General features: G+C 43.3%; 1 protein-coding gene across 1 annotated transcript; it reads left to right on the top strand.

Moving 5' to 3' along the window:
* The first annotated feature begins 4,714 nt into the window (after nt 1–4,714).
* RBX1 (ring-box 1) lies at nt 4,715–17,018 on the top strand. Its single transcript, XM_064453928.1, has 5 exons — nt 4,715–4,875; nt 7,288–7,366; nt 14,068–14,138; nt 15,409–15,494; nt 16,851–17,018. The coding sequence occupies exons 1-5, from the start codon at nt 4,798–4,800 to the stop codon at nt 16,861–16,863; spliced, it is 327 nt and encodes a 108-aa protein (XP_064309998.1). The 5' UTR covers nt 4,715–4,797; the 3' UTR covers nt 16,864–17,018.
* Nucleotides 17,019–17,278: the final 260 nt, after the last annotated feature.

The raw sequence follows: 17,278 nt of genomic DNA, 5'->3' as shown, positions 1-17,278 counted from the left end.
CCAGATGCGGTCAGCATCTGCAGCTCTGCACCCAGAACTGCAAAGGGAGTGGCAGGGAGGAGGTGGTGTTGGTGCTGGATTCCTTCTGAGGTGGAGCTCCTCAGTAGGGGGCGAGGATTAGGATGGGGACTGTGGGGGTGTTGATAGGAAGGATGGCTTCAAACCCTTTCTTGAAGCAGAGTGGAATCAGCCCAACATCCTCACCGTAATGCACTGGGGTCCATCTATCCTGATCATGTTTCTCTGTATCAGCTGCAGCTGATTGTCAGGCATGATGTGGAGCTGGGATACCCACTGTGGGGACAGTGTTGTTTGTTGAGCCTACAGCCATGCTTTCAGCTGCTCTTTCTCATGTGTGGGGAAAGGCTGTCTGCAGGAGCTTGGGCACAGTCATTAAGTATCATGGTTTTTGCAAGCACCTACTTACCTGCAGGCTGCCACGATGGTTGTACATTACTTTATCTGCAAGTTATCAAGCAGCTTAGGTAGAATGCCATGAGAAAGGAAGAGCAACAATCAGTCACCATCCTGTGAAATGGCAGAACCTGCTCCTCTCTCAGAATCTCATCTGTTCTTCTTAGCTGGATCACTGGGGGCTGGAGGCTCCATTTCTCACCTGAGGTTTTAGTAATGGCTTGCAAAGCCAGGGTTACTATATAGGGTATAATGTGACCATCATCTGGAAAACATGCACAGAGGCAGGGGGTTTGGGTTTCTGCAGAAACCAAGCACAGTCTAGTCCAAAAGCCTATGGGATATATTGTTTAATCTACCCCTCTGGCTCTGTTCTTTGAATTCATCTTTCCTATGCCAAACACACTGAATCAGCTGGGGATGCTACAGAGCCTTGGTGGGAGGTTGTTTGCTTATTTCATTATTTTTGAGAAGCTTTGTGGCAACACAGAAAGATGGTAGATTCAGTTTTTGCCCCGATAGTAATTTGTGAATGCTCTCTGTGGGTTTAGGCATCCAAAAGCAAAGGGTGCTAGAAATCCCAGCTTAGTCAATTCAAATGGTTTTAGTAGCATCAGCAACTGGAGGGCAGCCAGCCAGCCCTACAGTTCTTTAAAAAGTCATAAAATGCACTTGATTTTTACTCCTTGGTTTGGAGCCACTGAGTGGGAACTAGTCTCATATACCAGGTAATTCCTGCTTGACGCTGCTTAGGGCACCACTGAAATCACACCTTATGCAGGCAGCACTGAGAAGGTGAAGCACAGAAAGGCAGCAGAAGAACTTGAGGTTTGTAAGCACTTAGAAAGGGGCCCCCTCCCTTTTTTCCCTGCTCTTTACTCCTGGCAGTCTTGGAAGGCCCATCCCTACTCTCATGACTGTACAGTGAAGGAAAGGTGATGCTCTGAAGAGTGTTTAAAAGTATTGCAATTCTCCCCTCTCTTTCAGAACAGTTTTGTTCCCGAGAGTGCCCTGAGTGGCCCAGAATGATCCTGTGGCACTGGTGTGCACACTGAGGATGAGTCGTGATAACAGAGGATGCACTGCTCATCTTGGCTGCGGGGCTGGGAAGTGGAATGCAAAAGGTTCAGCCAGCAAGGACTGCAAAGCAACCTTTCCTGCATGCATTTTCCTTCTGATTCAGTTAGTTCTGGGGGATCCTCTCCCTGCCACATGGATCCCTCTGTTCTGGTGCCTTGGAGGAACAAGTTTTGTCAGTACCACCACCAGACCTTCTGCCTGGTCGCTGCATGGGTGCAGTTGTGGAGACCCAGGGCTGCAAGCAGTGCTCCTCCACTCACAGTTCCACAGCAGGCCAGACAGGCACACACTTTCAAAGGGTGCATGCATGGGGGGTGTGAGGTGGGATCATTTGGGGGAATAAATCCTGCATAGGACAATGTTGGTGGCTGTAGAAAAAAAAACACACCAACAGAAGGGCTGTAAGGGAGAAAGCCAATAACCAGAGTGAAAGACACTGGTTTTGGAAGGGAATTGCACTGGAGTCAGCAGGGCGTTGATACCTTGCCTTTTGGAAGAGTTTTTGACAACTGAGAGGGAGTTTGTCTCATTTAATTGGGACTAACCATACTCAGAGCAGCTGTCCTCTGTCGCCTTGTCTGTCCGGCCCCCTGCCTTTTCAGCTTGGCAGTCTCCTGTTTTTCCCTTATGTGTCCTGGTGATTTGAAAAATGACCCATTCTTCACAGCATCCCTGGATATTTGGACCACAGAGTTATATTTCTTTTCAGGCTTTTCAAAGCTGCACCCTTTCTTTCTGCAGCAGCTACTGACACCTCTCTATAACATATAGCCCTAGGAAGGGAAAAACAGGTCTGAGGGGCTACACTTTTCCTAGGAGGAAAGACATTAGACATGGCACTAAAATCATCAGAAAACAGATTATTTCATGTACAGTAAAGAGCACAGCTCAGACCTTTTTATCAAGTGCAGGACTATTAGGGTATACTTTCACTAATTTCACTTTGTGAAGCAGACTGGAGGTACTTCCCGGTGTTGGTATTATGTATCTGCATACCTGAATCAGTAATATTAAATAAATAAGCATGCAGATATATGTTCTGATCTGCACCATGTTTATTACCTTTTTTTCCCAAAACACCACCACCTTTTTAGCAAGACTTGACTCAAGATCCGCATCACTATATTCTTTTTGCTGCCAGATACAGAAAGATAAATCCAGACCATATGATGGCTGGCTGCATGGCTTTTACCCATTGGCAACCATCTCCCCGTGGTGACATCAGCTGAGGTGGGAATACTGTAATTTTATAATGCACTAGTCATTTAAAGTGAAAATGAATGTTAACATTTCTCTGGTATGCATATGCCCTACTGTACCTGTTTCTTGAATGTCCTGGATTCCTACTGTGTAATATCCTACTGGGGACATTACCATACAGATTTAGGGTTAAAATTCATATTTCTATTAGGAAGAAAATCTTGCAAATTCTCCTTTGAAGAGAGCTATTTTCTTGAAAGAGAAAAATCAATTTTCTCAAGCACCCACCTCTCATTTTCAAAACACTCCTTTGCAATGGCCTTCACACTACAGTCTTGAGTAAGGAGCAGTAGGACAAAAATCTAAATCTGTGCAGCTTCATTTTATTGTTAGCAATTAGAGACACACCATAACTGAGCAGCACCTGGGGAAAGGGGCAATTAACTGAAATGGAAACTTTCCATGTAGGTAACTAGAGGCAATAAAAGGGTATATAAATGAGAGAAGGTGCTTTTCTTCTTCAAACTTACCTTTCCTCTGTGTGTGCAACTTTCAGGCTCAACCTGACCCTGCAAATGTTTAGGTATGTGCTTAACTCAAGGCACAAGTGCTACACGTCTTTCAAATATGAATCCCATTGAAAATTATTCCAACACATCCAATGACAACATCATCTTGTCCTTACCGCAGGCCCCTACTTCAGGCTAAAGTTTCTGTGGAGACTGCCAGACATCCCAGCCCAGCAGGCACCGGATCACAGGTAAAAAGCTATATGCATACAGCAAGATGGATATGATGGAGCCAGACTGGAACGGTGCCGTTTGGCACAATGCTTAAGATAGGTACAGTACAGATATTGCTTGCCTGTATATATGCAAGGGAATGCCCTTTCTATGATTCTACCACCTCCTCCTTCCTGCATCTATGCAGCAACATGGTGTAAAACCCGATTTGAAAGGGTTGATTCTCCAAGAAGACAGCACGTCTACAAGGACCTGCAAAGCTGGGTGACCTTTCAAAACCTGCTGGGGAGTATCTTCCCCTCAGTTTCCACATTTTGGGAAATACTACTACTGTCTGTCTCAGAAAAGTACTTTGAGCTGTACTGAGGAGAGAGGAGCTCCCAGTACCAGCTCTCAGGCCTGTTGTCTTTCTTTGCAACAGAATAGGTAGGGTTTGGGCAGCTCTAGCACCACAAGTAAAATCCATGTTGATCAAAATTACTGTTAGCCTAATTTGCGTGCTAAACCGAGGAGCCTGGACCACGCAATCTCTTTCTCTGGTGATTCTGACACTGCATTTGGGAAAAACTGGACTGATAGTGAACAAAAGGGCGACGGTAGCAACACCGACGACCCTCCTTCATTCTGCGCTTGCTGGAGATCAACTGGGACGCAAGAAAACGAGGAAAAAAAAAAGTTTACGAAGGGCAGAAGCCCTTCACAGCAGGGCAGAGGGACAAGTCCTAAGCGGTTTTAGGGAAGGGCTGAACAAGACTCGGAGCTCGAGCGCGCAAAGCAGCTCGCGGGGTCTGGGCGCCCATTTCGCGGGATCGGCCCCGCCTGCGCGTCACGGAACCCAACCGGGGGAGCCCCCGCCGCGGTAAGGGCTGCGGAGCGGGCTGTTTCCCGTCACCCGCCCCGCCCGGGCCCCGCCCCAGCGCCGCCTCCCGGGCACCGGGCACCGCTCGCCTCTCGCCCCTCCCGGCGAGGTGAGGCCGGACACCGGCAACCCGGCTCTCCCCCGACCGCACTGGGTGCGTACCCCTTTAAGCGCACCTCCCCCACTGGCTCCGCTCTTGCGCGCGCCCCCTCCCCGGGGTTGTGCAATCGGTTGGCGGGGGGGGGAAGGGGGGGATGAGGTAACGGCGGCGGGGGCGCGCAGCCCCGCCCGGACCGGCGCCTTTAAGAGCCCTCCTCACGTGACCGCACCCTTACTCTCCCCCCGGCGAGGCGCTCTCTGCCCTCCCCGCACCTGTTGGTGGCGGAGGCAGGGCGAGCGAGGGGGTGGGCCCGCAGGGAGCCCCGCCCACCCGTCGGGTTCACCCTGCTCTTCCCTGCCACGCATGCGCGCGGAGCGGGAGGGACGATTCACGCATGCAAAATGGCGGCCGCGATGGATGTGGACACCCCCAGCGGCACCAACAGCGGCGCCGGCAAGAAGCGCTTCGAAGTGAAGAAAGTGAGGCCTACCGGCGCGCTCCTCCTGCTCTCAGAGGGACGGAGGGCGGGGCCAGCCTGCCGGTGGCGAGCGGGGCGGGGCGGGGCGAGGCAGGGGGGAGGGGAGGGCGACTTGCCGTTCCCCTCACGCAGCCGGGCGGCCGGTTCCGTACCGGTGCTGCGAGAGGGGATGGACGGGGCGGGACTGGGGGGAATCTTGGCGTGCGTCCGGGCCAATGGCTGAGGCGGGCCGCTGCACGTGGAGTGGGGGCTGACCAATCAGCGGGCGCGGCTAGTATGGGCCGCGCGGGCGGGAGGAGGGAGGCCTGAGAAGGGCTGCCCCTGTCAGGGGGCTTCGCCGCTCGCGTTGCCGACCCGCCGGGCCTCGGCTGCGCCCTCCCCTCCCCTCCCCTCCCTGACTGGGCTGCCTTACGCCGAGCCTCGGGGCAGCTCAGAGCGGGGAGTAGGCGTGGAGGACTGCCTCTGCTTCAGCCCCGGCCGCTCTGGCCCTGTCACCCGAGCTGCCCCGTGTCCTCCGTAACACGTTCCGCACAAATTTGCGTGGCCGGTTTTTTTTTTCTTTCTTCTCCTTTAAATCAAGGCATAAGAACGCGTGTGTAGTCAACGAATACTCTCCTATCACCCTGGTTTTATTTGCATCCCCAAAAGAGCCATAGTACTGTCCAGCACCACCAGTTGGTCAGCTGTATCCTGGTAATAATCCAAATCTGTTGCACAAGAGGAAGTAGAGAGGCTGTGTGGGCTCGCATCAAGGTAGAATTTGAGGAAAATTATCTCTGGGCTGGATATCAACAAGCATTTCCAAACAGTTATTCCTGCTCGAAGTGTGGTTTCCAGGTGTAGCTTATTTGAAATACAACTGTCATCAGTGATGATGGAAACCTGTATCTCTGTATGGGGCTGCAGGTCTATGCGGAAGGAGGTGTTTGGGTGACATGATTGCTTGTTCTTTGGAAATAGGGACGGATATAATAGCATGTGAGAGGAGCAGGAGGCAGCACCTTTTATGTGTCAGTGGCATTCCTCCTCCTGAACAAGGTACCAAGGTACAATTGTCGCATGTGTGGCTCAGTACAGGTCTGTGGGTCACAAGAGTAGCTTGTGTTGAGACAAGGGATTAAGTATCTGAGAGTATGGGAGAGATAAGGGCACTGGGAACTTTTATCCTAGCTGCCTTGAAGTGTGAATTAAGTCCCTGAGAGATGAGTACCTCAGCCAGATGACTGGCTAGGCTTGAAGGTAGAAGATAGGGAGAAAAAAATGAAATCACTACTGCCCCATTTCTGAAAGATCTAGTAGTATTGTCATGACTTTTTACATCAGTATTAATGAAAAATTGAAGTGCTTATCAAAATTGATACTGCCTGTTGATACTTGGAAATCTGCATTCCTTCTTCAGAATCCTAAACTGAGGGGGAAGCAATGAAAACAAGAAGTAGGTAGAATAGAGAATTACTGTAGTACAGGCAATACAATCATATATAGTGAAAAAAATGGAAGGAAACAAAATATCTAGATTACTTAAGTAGGAAATTAAGATTATCCCAGTTACCAATATGCTATTGGATTGCTTTGAATATTGAAGGCAAGCCCACCTATTTAATGAATTTACAAAAGACCTGATTATGTTTTTTTTTTGTAGGGAGGAAGAAAAAGGTGCTATGCTTTTCTGTGTAGCTTGTCTTAAAGTCCTCATTCTGAATCAGTTTTCTAAAATCGTCATGGAAATTTGTAGTTAACCCTTCCCCTGAAGTAGCATGGGACAGAAATATTAATTATTTTGTTTTTCTTTTATAAATAAACAAAGTCTTTGAAAGGTTAATTTGGTAGGATGTTCAAATTTTTATGTTCAGCCTTGCTGGTAGGTCATTGCTCAGTAACCTTTTTGCAGAGAAGATTGTTCAGGAGTTAGCAAAGGGTAGCATTAGAGAATATTTTAATTCTTGTCCCCAACTGCTCTGAGGGGGTGATTTCTAGAACTGCTGTGAATAATGTGGAAATTGCTCTTTACAAAACGGCAACTGGATTGGCCTTTCTGCAAGGCACTGTCCTTTCCATCAGAATTGAGGATGTGGGATAAGCTGCATCCTTGCCTCTGGATCTTGAATAGAAACGCAGATGTTTGCATTTGTTTCACAAAAAAGGGGACTATGGGAGTTACCTTGTTATTTCTGAAGTTGGAAGGAGACACTGGGTCTGGGAGGTATGTGAGAGGAATGTACCACTGCTTTCTAGTAAGCTTCTGATAAAGAATTACTCTGGATTTATAAGATTGTATTTTTTTTTTTAGCTATCCCAACCCTTCAATTTAAAAAAACCACATGGGATCTTGAGGAATAACAAGGGTTTCTATGTGCTGTAAATTGAATCAAAACTATGTTTCTCTTTTTCTTTTTTTTCCCCCTCTCTCTAGTGGAATGCAGTAGCTCTGTGGGCATGGGACATTGTGGTTGATAACTGTGCCATTTGCAGAAACCATATTATGGATCTATGTAAGTAAATGGTGGGGAAGACAGTTGATGGTTTTGACTTGTACATGATGCACAGCTGAGGGTATAACTCAGCAAATGCAGCTTCCAGTTAGGAACTAAGTCTTTGCAGTGCAAATACTAAGCTCTATTTTATGTAATGCTGAAGTCCTATAATCTATTTTTGTGACCTCTGTCACCATACTGCTTTTCCCTCACCTTTTTCTTATAAAGAGTAGAATCACTTGGTAACACATCTACAGACAAGATGATGTTGCGGAGTGTATTTGGGGTGCAACAAGGAAGAGAAGGAGTAATAATAAAGAGGCAGGAGGAACTGAAATTATTCAGGGTTGACAGGTATTGCTCACAGAGAGAAGTATTAGATTTTACAGTTGGGGATGTTGCTATAGGTATCAACTTTTTGATGACACTCACTAGGGTGAAAAGTTGGAACACTTTCTGTGTCTGGCCCGGAAAGGCTTGGACCACTGACTTAATTTGATTCCTCACCTACAAAAACTACCTTGCATAAGTTAGTTAACGTTATAGTATGGGGAATTTTATAGCCACCTAGAGAGTTAGTTGTTTGTTTACAAAGGAGAATAGTCAAACACTGAAATAAAAACCAAAATATTGCTAGTATTGGTTTGAGTTTTTGCTGTATAATCTAGATGGTTCAGTTAACAAATGTCCTTGCTCTGTAGGAAAATAATGGAATTAAGTGTACAAATTTCTGTTGTGAAATAGGTATACATGAAGTCACTGGTTTCAGTCCCATAAATGATTGGTAATGAGTACAATACCGTCTTCCCCCTGCCCCAAACTGACAAGATATTGTTGGCACCATAACTGTCCATCTTGTTTCAGTCATGAAGGACAGAAGACCTTTTACAATACCACAGACAGAAATTTGCCAGTACTACTAAAATGTGGACACCACCCCCCCCCCCCAAAACAAGAGCAGGTACAGCTACAGTGTCTGTAAATGGCCTGTCATGATCCCATTGTGATAGTTTTGTTGCACTTTGTTTTTATACAGTAGCCCTTGGAACTACTGGTAATGGTAACTGACAGTAAGCCTATATGAAAATAAAACGCTTCAGAAAAATGAGACCTTGAGTTTGTAGTAACAACTAGTGAGAGATGTACCTGAATTTACATCATGTTTGAATAAGTACAAAACTACTTTCAGAAGTTTGCTTTGGTTTGGTTTGTTGGTTTTTTTTTTTAATATAGAGAAAACACTGTATCACACAGAGCTGGAAATGAGTTAAACAAGCTTAATTCTTTGCTTTGGGACAGATTTGTTTGTATTTTGAGCCAGCTACTCCCTATCCACGCCTCAGTTTATTCGTGGTTATTAGAAATGGAGTGATAACACTAAAGACAAGCAAGTGAGAATAGGGACTATGAAATATGCTGAGGTCCTTTGATGTAAAGATTTCCTTTTTAAGTACCTCTAACCTGTACCATCTTGAAAGGTAGTTGAGGTGGACACTGGGCTACTACTTAGTGTCTCAGATTTATGATATATTAGAGAGGAAAGCATGTTGCTGACAGGCAAATGGAATTCTAAAGATTTGTTAGAACATAAGTTACATTTACATAATTTACAAATGTATAGAATAAATAGATAAAATCCTGTAATTCAAGATAATTATTCATGGTAAGTGGGATATGTGGTAAGATAATGGATGCTGGTGTGTTTCATTCTATTAATCTGCCGCAAAAATTAATAGTGCCTCCCATAAGAGACCAAATACAGTCTCATATATTTGCTGTTTTTTATAAATGACAAATAGGACATGTAAGGATGAAGAAGAGATGTGGAGGAGCTGGAAGAAGAAGGGACAGATGTTATTTTCCAGTAGTGAATTTTGTGTGTCAGTTCTTTTTAAGGAAAAAAAAATCCTAACAAAAAGGGGGGTGGGGTGGGGGTGGGGGTGTTTGAGAGTGTATAAGTGGATTAGGAAAAACAGTGAAGGAAGAGGGCATAGGTAACTTTTTTATTTTTTGAGTTACTCAAGCATAACACGTTATTAGTTTGAGTGAGCAATGTTTTAAAAAGCCTGGACTGCAAATGACAGACTAAAATTGACAGTACACGGAGTAGAAGGGGTATCTAAATGGGTGTTCCCAGATCAGTGTTGACTCTGGATTTACTTACTTCCTTGTTACAGAGCACTAATGTTGTTAGACAACCCTTTAAGTAGATTTTCAAACATAGGATGTGAAGTGATGGGAAACTGAGGAAAAATGAATAGAATGTGCAGGGAAGAACAACACAAGATTCAGTTTGATAAAATGGAGAATACAGATGTCTCCCTCTCCTAGGGATGAAGAGAAACCTTGAAAGGGAAAACATTAAAAGAGTGATAAGTAATGCCAGTCATGCTAATGGAAGACTGTTAACATCATAAAGTCAGGCATCCAAAAGCTAGGATATAACAATCTTAAGGTGTCATGCAGTTCTCATGTGTGTACATTATGACTTAGTAATAATATGGTCAAAGGATTCCCCCACCCTCCCAGTATGGTTTATATTCAGTGTACAGAAGGAATGAGTAAATTTGCAGTGTTTTGTTTTCTTTCTTCTCTAGAAAGACCCAGGTCCTATTTTGATTTCTTCAAAGGCTTGCTCTCTGGTCCTGTCATTGCAACATGGTAAATTGGGGAGTATTAACTAAACACTGTGTTTATTACAGTGGATTACCTTCTGGTGTGAAACATGGAATGTAGTATCTTAGTAAGGTAAACAGTATAATTTTGAGCTGTGTAAAATGTGCCATCAAAATACCATCCCCTTTCTTTGTTAGTAAGATGCGAAGTACCTCGTTTGATATTCCAGTTTCACAAAGATCGATGAGATAGAATCCAAAGAGAAATGTTATGATGCTTAACAGGTTGAATGGTTTCGGATTTATGAGAAGAATAAAAGAACAGAATCAAGTATATATAGTTTGCTAAGTCCTAAGTAGGAGTGGAAGATGATAGCTGTGTACGTATATTTTGAGAATGTGATACTAACAGGAAGCACTGAGTGTCATACAGGGGGGTTATAGGTAGAAGATGTCATATGATGATATGATGGGGAAAGTTAGGGTAATTATTCAGTAAAATCTGCCAATAATTCCTGGAGAGAACTGCAATGGGAAAATTCTGAAATTCCTCTGAAGTTTGAAAAACTAAATTGGAGAGCTCATTCTACATTTTGGGGGTATAGAATAGAATATTTCAGCTGGAAGGGACCTACAGTGATCATCTAGTCCCACTGCCTGACCACTTCAGAGCTGACCAAAAGCTAAAGCATGTTATTAAGGGCATTGTCCAAATCCCTCTTAAACACTGACAGGCTTGGGGCATCAACTACCTCTATAGGAAGCCTATTGCAGTGTTTGAGCACCCTCTTGGTAAAGAAATGCTTCCTAATGTCCAGTCTAAACCTCCCCTGGTGCGGCTTTGAACCATTCCCACACGTCCTGTCACTGGATACCAGGGAGAAGAGATGAGCACCTCCTTCTCCACTTCCGCTCCTCAGGAAGCTGTAGAGAGCAATGAGGTCACCCCTCAGACTCCTTTTCTCCAAACTAGACAAGCTGAAAGTCCTTAGCTGCTCCACAAAGGACAGTCATTCCTCATAGGACAAGTAACAAGTGTACTTCAAGTTTATTAGCCTGGTTATGTGTTTTTTCTGTCTCTGTTTTCTGAGTATGTGATGTGGTGTGTTAGCCAAGCTCTTCTTCCCAATAACTTGATCCCTTTATGACATAAATTTAGAAGGCAACATGTGAAGAGAAGGGGGAAACCATACAGTGGTTACCCTTGCTCAAGTGGAAGCTGCTTTGAAGAGCTCCTATCTTCAAATTTACCAGTGCACCGGGGTGTTACTGTAGCTGCGAACAAGAGAGACATACTTTATTTCTGTTACCTGCCATTAGGGCCACTTAAATCTTGGGCTCCTTTTCTTCTTACGTAAATACACAGAAGATTTCTGCAATAGAAAACGTATGGGAAGAGGTATAGTTCTTAATAGATGCCAAGATTCAGAAGTTACCTTTATGTAATATGCATTTCTGTAACTGCCTGAGTTGAAACGCTTCCATTGCATCTTTCACAATTATTTACAGGTATTTCAGGTTTCAGCTGTATCTTTCTGCCCTCACCTACAGATACTCGGTCAAAAGCAAGGCAAAAGAAGAGCCGTTCAGTATTCTGCCAGTACCTGTTACAGTCTGACTCTTATAGCTTCTTTTGGGTCAGCAGCCGGTAAATAGCTTCTCTTTCTTTCAAGAGCCAGGATCATCAGCTTTCGCTCTCTGACGGAGAATGTTAATTTAACTTCTTTGTTGGTATATTGTTCTTTTTTGAAATGAGGAAGGTAGGAGACTAAAAAGTGCTTCAGCTTTTAGGAGACCCATTTTTGGCTGTCAAAGGTAGTAGTGCCAGCAGTAGTCTCCAGCCTGTTTGATGAGGGAGTTAAATCTGGGTGTGTTGGTGGAAGGGCCTTACATCACCACCAGAGAACTCCTCCTCAGCTATTTCTGCAAAAGTTCATCTGTCCTCTTAAGCTTTTGCGACTGTTGTGTTTTAGACTGTGCTTACTCTTCAGCAAATGTTTGAGTAACACTAAAATGAATTTCAGTGCTGCTTTTCTTTCTTACTTAAACCACCTTTCCTCCCTCTCACTCCCAGTCAAAAGAGTCCTTTAAAGCCGGGGAAAAAAAAAACCTGTATTGTGTTCCAAAGCATACCGCTCACAGGTTAGGGCCGCTTGGGGGGGGGGGGGCGGGAAACACAAAAAAGACAAAATGAAATTAAAATGGGCTAGATGGATGTCAGATATAATATGCCCAATATCCTGTTTCCAGCAGGGAAAGAGGAGAAGAAACGAGTATACTGTGTGCTGGAATATTTTCCTTTCTTTCAGCAGACAGATTTCCTGAGTTAAAGTTTGCTTACCAGTTGACTTCTCTTCCTTCAAATGAATTTCCTCTCCATTTCCTACTACTCATCTTTCCACCATTTTCTGTTACCGTACAGACTCATGCCAAAGATATAAAAGTTAATACAGTATGCCCCGTGATACTTAGCAAGATCATGGGTCTGTACTGCCATAACAGTAAAATTGTTGCAGCAATCTTGGGTGTCAGATTTTAAGCAAATGTCCAAAGTAACTGAAGCTCTTGAAGGTTCTTGAGCATCTTCCATTTTCTTAATCAGATTTTGGTTTAGTGCTGTATATGTTGAGGGCTTAAGGAATTAAGACATCAGATGTTTCAAGTGCATTGGATTTTGTTCTTCTCTGTAGGCAGGCCAGGGTTTGAGCTTTGGACTTCCTGCTGTGGTATATCATATCTTGATGTAAACCATAACACATCCATTCAAATTTTGTGTAACAGTTGTTGCTACTGAGTTTCTTTAGACCTTAGTCTTGTTTTGAGTAGCTCTTTGTGACCAAGGTTAACTGATCTCTCACATCTCAGAAAAAATGGGCCTTTTATTTTGTTCATCTCCTCACCTGAGAGTGAAAAATGGAGTGAGGGATGAATAGGACAGAGCAAATAAAAATAATATTTTTTAGCCAAACCTGTGGGGTTTGAAAGTTTTTGAATCTTTAATTGGTGAATCAAATTCCTTTTCCTCTGAGCATATTTGGGCACATTAAAAGTGAACAGAGAATTGGAGCTCGTTCAGACTTTCATTGCCAGGAAAAAAAGATCTGCAAAACAAGCAAGCAACAAGCCCTTGTATCGTGTTCTAAGCTGATCTTCTATCAGCATGTCTTTTTAAACCACTTGGGCGTGACTTTTAAAGAAAGCATCCTTCTGCAGGAAGTAGAAGGTTGGTCTCATACATTTGTGCTGCTGGCTGTGGAGAAGTTGAAAATATCTTTTTTTTTTTTTTTTTTCTCCTGAAGTTTCTTCTTGAGCTGGAGCAGAACTTTTTTTTTTTCAGGCACTAGAACAGACAACCAGGTTGCTGGGTTTATTTTCTCAGTGCTGTTCTCCCTTCTTTTCTCCCTCTCGTCTCCTTTGTCCATGTCATCTAACACAAAAAGCAGAACATAACCCAAACCCATAAATAGTATTTATCTATCTTTGGGGTCATCCTAGGTACTCAGCTCTAAGGTGTAAAAAGTTAAAAAAATACATTTTAAACTGTCTTCTCTATTGCATTTTCTGTGGCTGTGCTTACCTGTCACAAGACTATAGAAGGCAGACCAGCAAACTCCAGCATTACACGAGCAAATTAATTTAAATATAACTGATAGTTCAAAATGTCTGAAAAGACAGTGAATTTATATTTAGAGAAACCTGTGTAAGAAATTTAGGTAAACTTTCTTTCACAGCTCTGCTACTGCAAATGATCATAAAAAACATTTATTAAAACACAGGAGAACAAATTAAAAATATTTACCCTTAAAATTTGGGAAGCAGATGTGTTACTGGTAGATGAGCTATGTGCTCTTGCCTTCTGAGAACTTGGAATACTAAAAATGTAGAGAAAGGAGGGGAGCTAGATGAAGTGTATTTTTATCTGATAATTCTGGGAAAAGAGTACACATTAAACCACCAGCTCTTGACACTTCCTTATGTAATAAATGCAACAAAACAAAGAGCTGTTCTCTCCCCAGCCCTTGCTATTATGAAGAAATCTACCAGTTGGTGTTACATGTATGTCTTCTACTCCTGCATATATGTGTTCAATCTTTGTTTTCACAGGCATAGAATGTCAAGCAAACCAAGCATCAGCTACCTCTGAAGAGTGCACAGTTGCATGGGGCGTCTGCAATGTAAGAAAAACTCTTTTATTGCTGAGCTCATGTGTGATGATGCTATCTCCTTTTTTTCATGACTAACAAAACAAATTCTAGAAAATGTTTCAGATAACCCACCAGAAAGAAGAATTTTGAAGAAAAATAAGAAAGAGTGAAAGTTGGAGAGGTGTGACAGGAAGAGAAGAGAAGGGGGGAAGATAGGCCTTTACCCATATTTTTTCGAAGCATAATAGATATTTATTTTTGGGCAGCATCTTCCTGATCAAGGTTCTGCCTAGTAGCTATGCTTTTTTTTTTCTTTTCTTTCCTGGTAATAGGATTACTTGGATGTCAGCCTGCTTGATTTGTCTTTGTACAGGCTGATTCAAGAAGTTAATATGGAGTAACTAGGTGATTCGCTTCCCCTTTTGGAGGACAATCAAATTGGTTCTAGTGTATAATCTCCCACCCTTCAGTTTGTTGCCATATGCACGTCTTCATACATGGTCTCACTAGCATGAGAACTCAAACTTGCATACCTCTTAGCTAGCCTGGGCCTGAAGTTGGAAGATAAAATTTTCCATAATGGAATAACTACCTGTTCCTCAGTCCCATCCTCACTATGCTGTGAGATCAAGTTACAGCGTGATAATGCTGGAACAAGATTATAAATGTTGCAATTCTGTTTATAGAAGACAAGAGTAACTTTTTTAACCATGTCAGAATATTCTAGTGTCAAAATTATGGTTTTGTGTGTGAGAGTTACCACAAGTGGAACCTTGTTTTAAAGTAGCTGTATGGGGTATGGAAAAGGCTGTCCTTATTAAACACATAATAGAGATTTTTTTTTTTTTCCTTTCTAATTTTGCAAGTTCCTTTTTATTCAGGGTTTGGTTTGTCCAGAAGACTGGCAGAAAGGTTCAGCATGCATACATACATATCATCAATGCTACTCGCTGTGAAATCCTCTTTCTTGTCTTTCTGATTATACTTCTTATCAGCATCTCCTCTGCCAGTTTTAGCAGCTGCTAAACTCTGTGTTCTCTCCTTCACCAGAAGTCAGTTGCTTGCCACTGCATGCACGGTGGAACAGGCTCTCTGCTGCCGTTTTTCTGATGTTCCCTTCCTGTCTGAAAATGTGGATCAGTTCCTTGGTGTTTACCAGTGAGCTGGCTGAGAAGTCCTCCCCACCTTTGTCTGCAAACACTTGCTACTCTTTTCTCACCATGATGCTTTCAGTGGTAGTTTTCACACTGAGATATATTCATGTGTTCTGAAATGATGTGATCTGAACTTTCTCTTCCAGCATGCTTTCCACTTCCACTGCATCTCCCGCTGGCTCAAAACTCGCCAAGTATGTCCACTGGACAACAGGGAATGGGAGTTCCAAAAGTAGGTATCCTGCACAGATTTCAAGATGAAAGATCCAGTTGTCCTTCTGTCAATAGAAACGATCAATGTCAGATATGTGGGTTCTCTCTCTCATTTGTGGGTCTGACAGCATAGTTGCTGTTGGGAAAGGTTTCTTCTCCGCCTTGCTGTATAGGGACCTTTCCTTAGTCACCTGGTGCTAAACGAGCTCTGAAGGAAGCCTGAAGAGCTGTAGGGTAAGTGGGAGTTGCTAATAAGTAGCGATTCCTATTGACATTCTCTTGGAAGAATGGAGGGCAGAAGAGAAATGGAATTCACTGAAAGTGGAGCCTCAGGTGAATACTATACTGGGACATGAGCAATTTGGGTTTAGAAAATGACCTGAATTTAGCCACTTGTGTTCCAAAGCATTTCTGCTGATGTGCCAGATGTCTCATTGGGTCCCCCTGTATCTTGGTGATTTGTTTTATAATTCTCATAGGCTTGGAGATTAATACAGCTCATTTCCTAGCATCTGGAAATCAAATATCCATGTAGCTAATGCTACAGCATTGGCCCATTTATTAATAATTTCTATATTCTTTGTTTTGTTTTGTGTTTTTCAAAGGTCTGTTGTTAGAATACTAATAGGAGGTCCGTGGATGGGGTTTTGAGGGGTAATTGTACATTGAGAGTAGTTAGGAAGTTTGCCTGTCACTTGCTTTTTTCTGCACCATTTATCGATTAATCTTTTCTTAGCTGTGGGTTTTCCCTCTCCCCACCCCATTTAGAATTAATGTTGTTGTTTTCTTTTAACCAGAGACCAGATTAAAACAAAGCAAAACAGATACTATAACTCTTCAGGATTGTCTCTGGGATCTGGTTCACAATCAGTTGTGCACATCGTCATCGACAGGACAACTTGAGCACCATAGTTTTGATATTAAGATGTTTTAATGAACACTTAATGAAAACTGAGCCCGTGTTGCTTGGCTAGTGACTTAATATTGTATGGGCAGCGTGATGAGAAATGGAGATGTGAATGAGTATCTTCTTGTGGGTGCTCAGTAACATGCGTGGGCCTAGGACAGGCTTTGGCCTTGTTTTCACCCAGGGTATATTTGAAGTGGGGTTCCAGGTGAAAGATGATGATACTGAGGGTCTCTTGCATATGATATTGTGGATTGCTCAGTCTCTCTTTTAACTAGTATCTGGATAGACTTTTGGAGGAAGTGAAATGTGGAGAACTTCCTAAGGTTTCCATACCACAGCAATTCACTTTCACCTGGTTTACATGTTAATTACATCATGGTAGAATGAGAATAATAAATCTGCCCAAATCAGAACTAGTATGAAACATATTCTTTTAAAAAGCATTAACATATTGTATATTTGCAGGTATGGACACTAGACAGATGGAGACCACACTTCTTGTTATGTCAGCAGCCTGTTTGTGCCACTGTGGTTTTGTTTTAACAACTTGAAAAATCAGTAATGTATACGAGCCTTCTTTAATCTTAACTTCTCCCTATTGTGTACCATTGAATAAAACCTTGCTGTAGCTTCCTTTTGAAGTTTTTTGTCTTGTGTTCAGGAGTGGGAAGTCAGTGAATGAGGGAGGAGAATTATCTGGAGACTGGGGACTTAACCTAGGCAACCCTTACGCTGGGAAGCTCTTCTTGTTATGGCTGGGTTTTGACTGTGGGTTTGGTCTTACTCCCACGCACTTGAGAACCACACCTCTGGCTCACTGAGGTCGGTGCTAAGCTCTGTCGTGTAGTGCAATGGGTGCAGGACTTGCCCTGGCTAAGTGTAATTTATGCAAA

This window comes from Phalacrocorax carbo, chromosome 1, assembly GCF_963921805.1.
Source record: "Phalacrocorax carbo chromosome 1, bPhaCar2.1, whole genome shotgun sequence".
Taxonomy (NCBI): Eukaryota; Metazoa; Chordata; class Aves; order Suliformes; family Phalacrocoracidae; genus Phalacrocorax; species Phalacrocorax carbo.
The sequence above is the reverse complement of the archived record's forward strand: the minus strand, read 5'-3'. Positions and strand labels throughout refer to the sequence as shown.

Excerpts from the sequence above, each read along its gene's own strand:
- RBX1 (XM_064453928.1), top strand. The coding sequence starts at position 4,798 with ATGGCGGCCGCGATGGATGTGGACACCCCCAGCGGCACCAACAGCGGC. Across the intron at positions 4,876-7,287 it reads AGCGCTTCGAAGTGAAGAAA|TGGAATGCAGTAGCTCTGTG; the intron begins GTGAGGCCTACC and ends CCCTCTCTCTAG. Across the intron at positions 7,367-14,067 it reads AAACCATATTATGGATCTAT|GCATAGAATGTCAAGCAAAC; the intron begins GTAAGTAAATGG and ends TTGTTTTCACAG.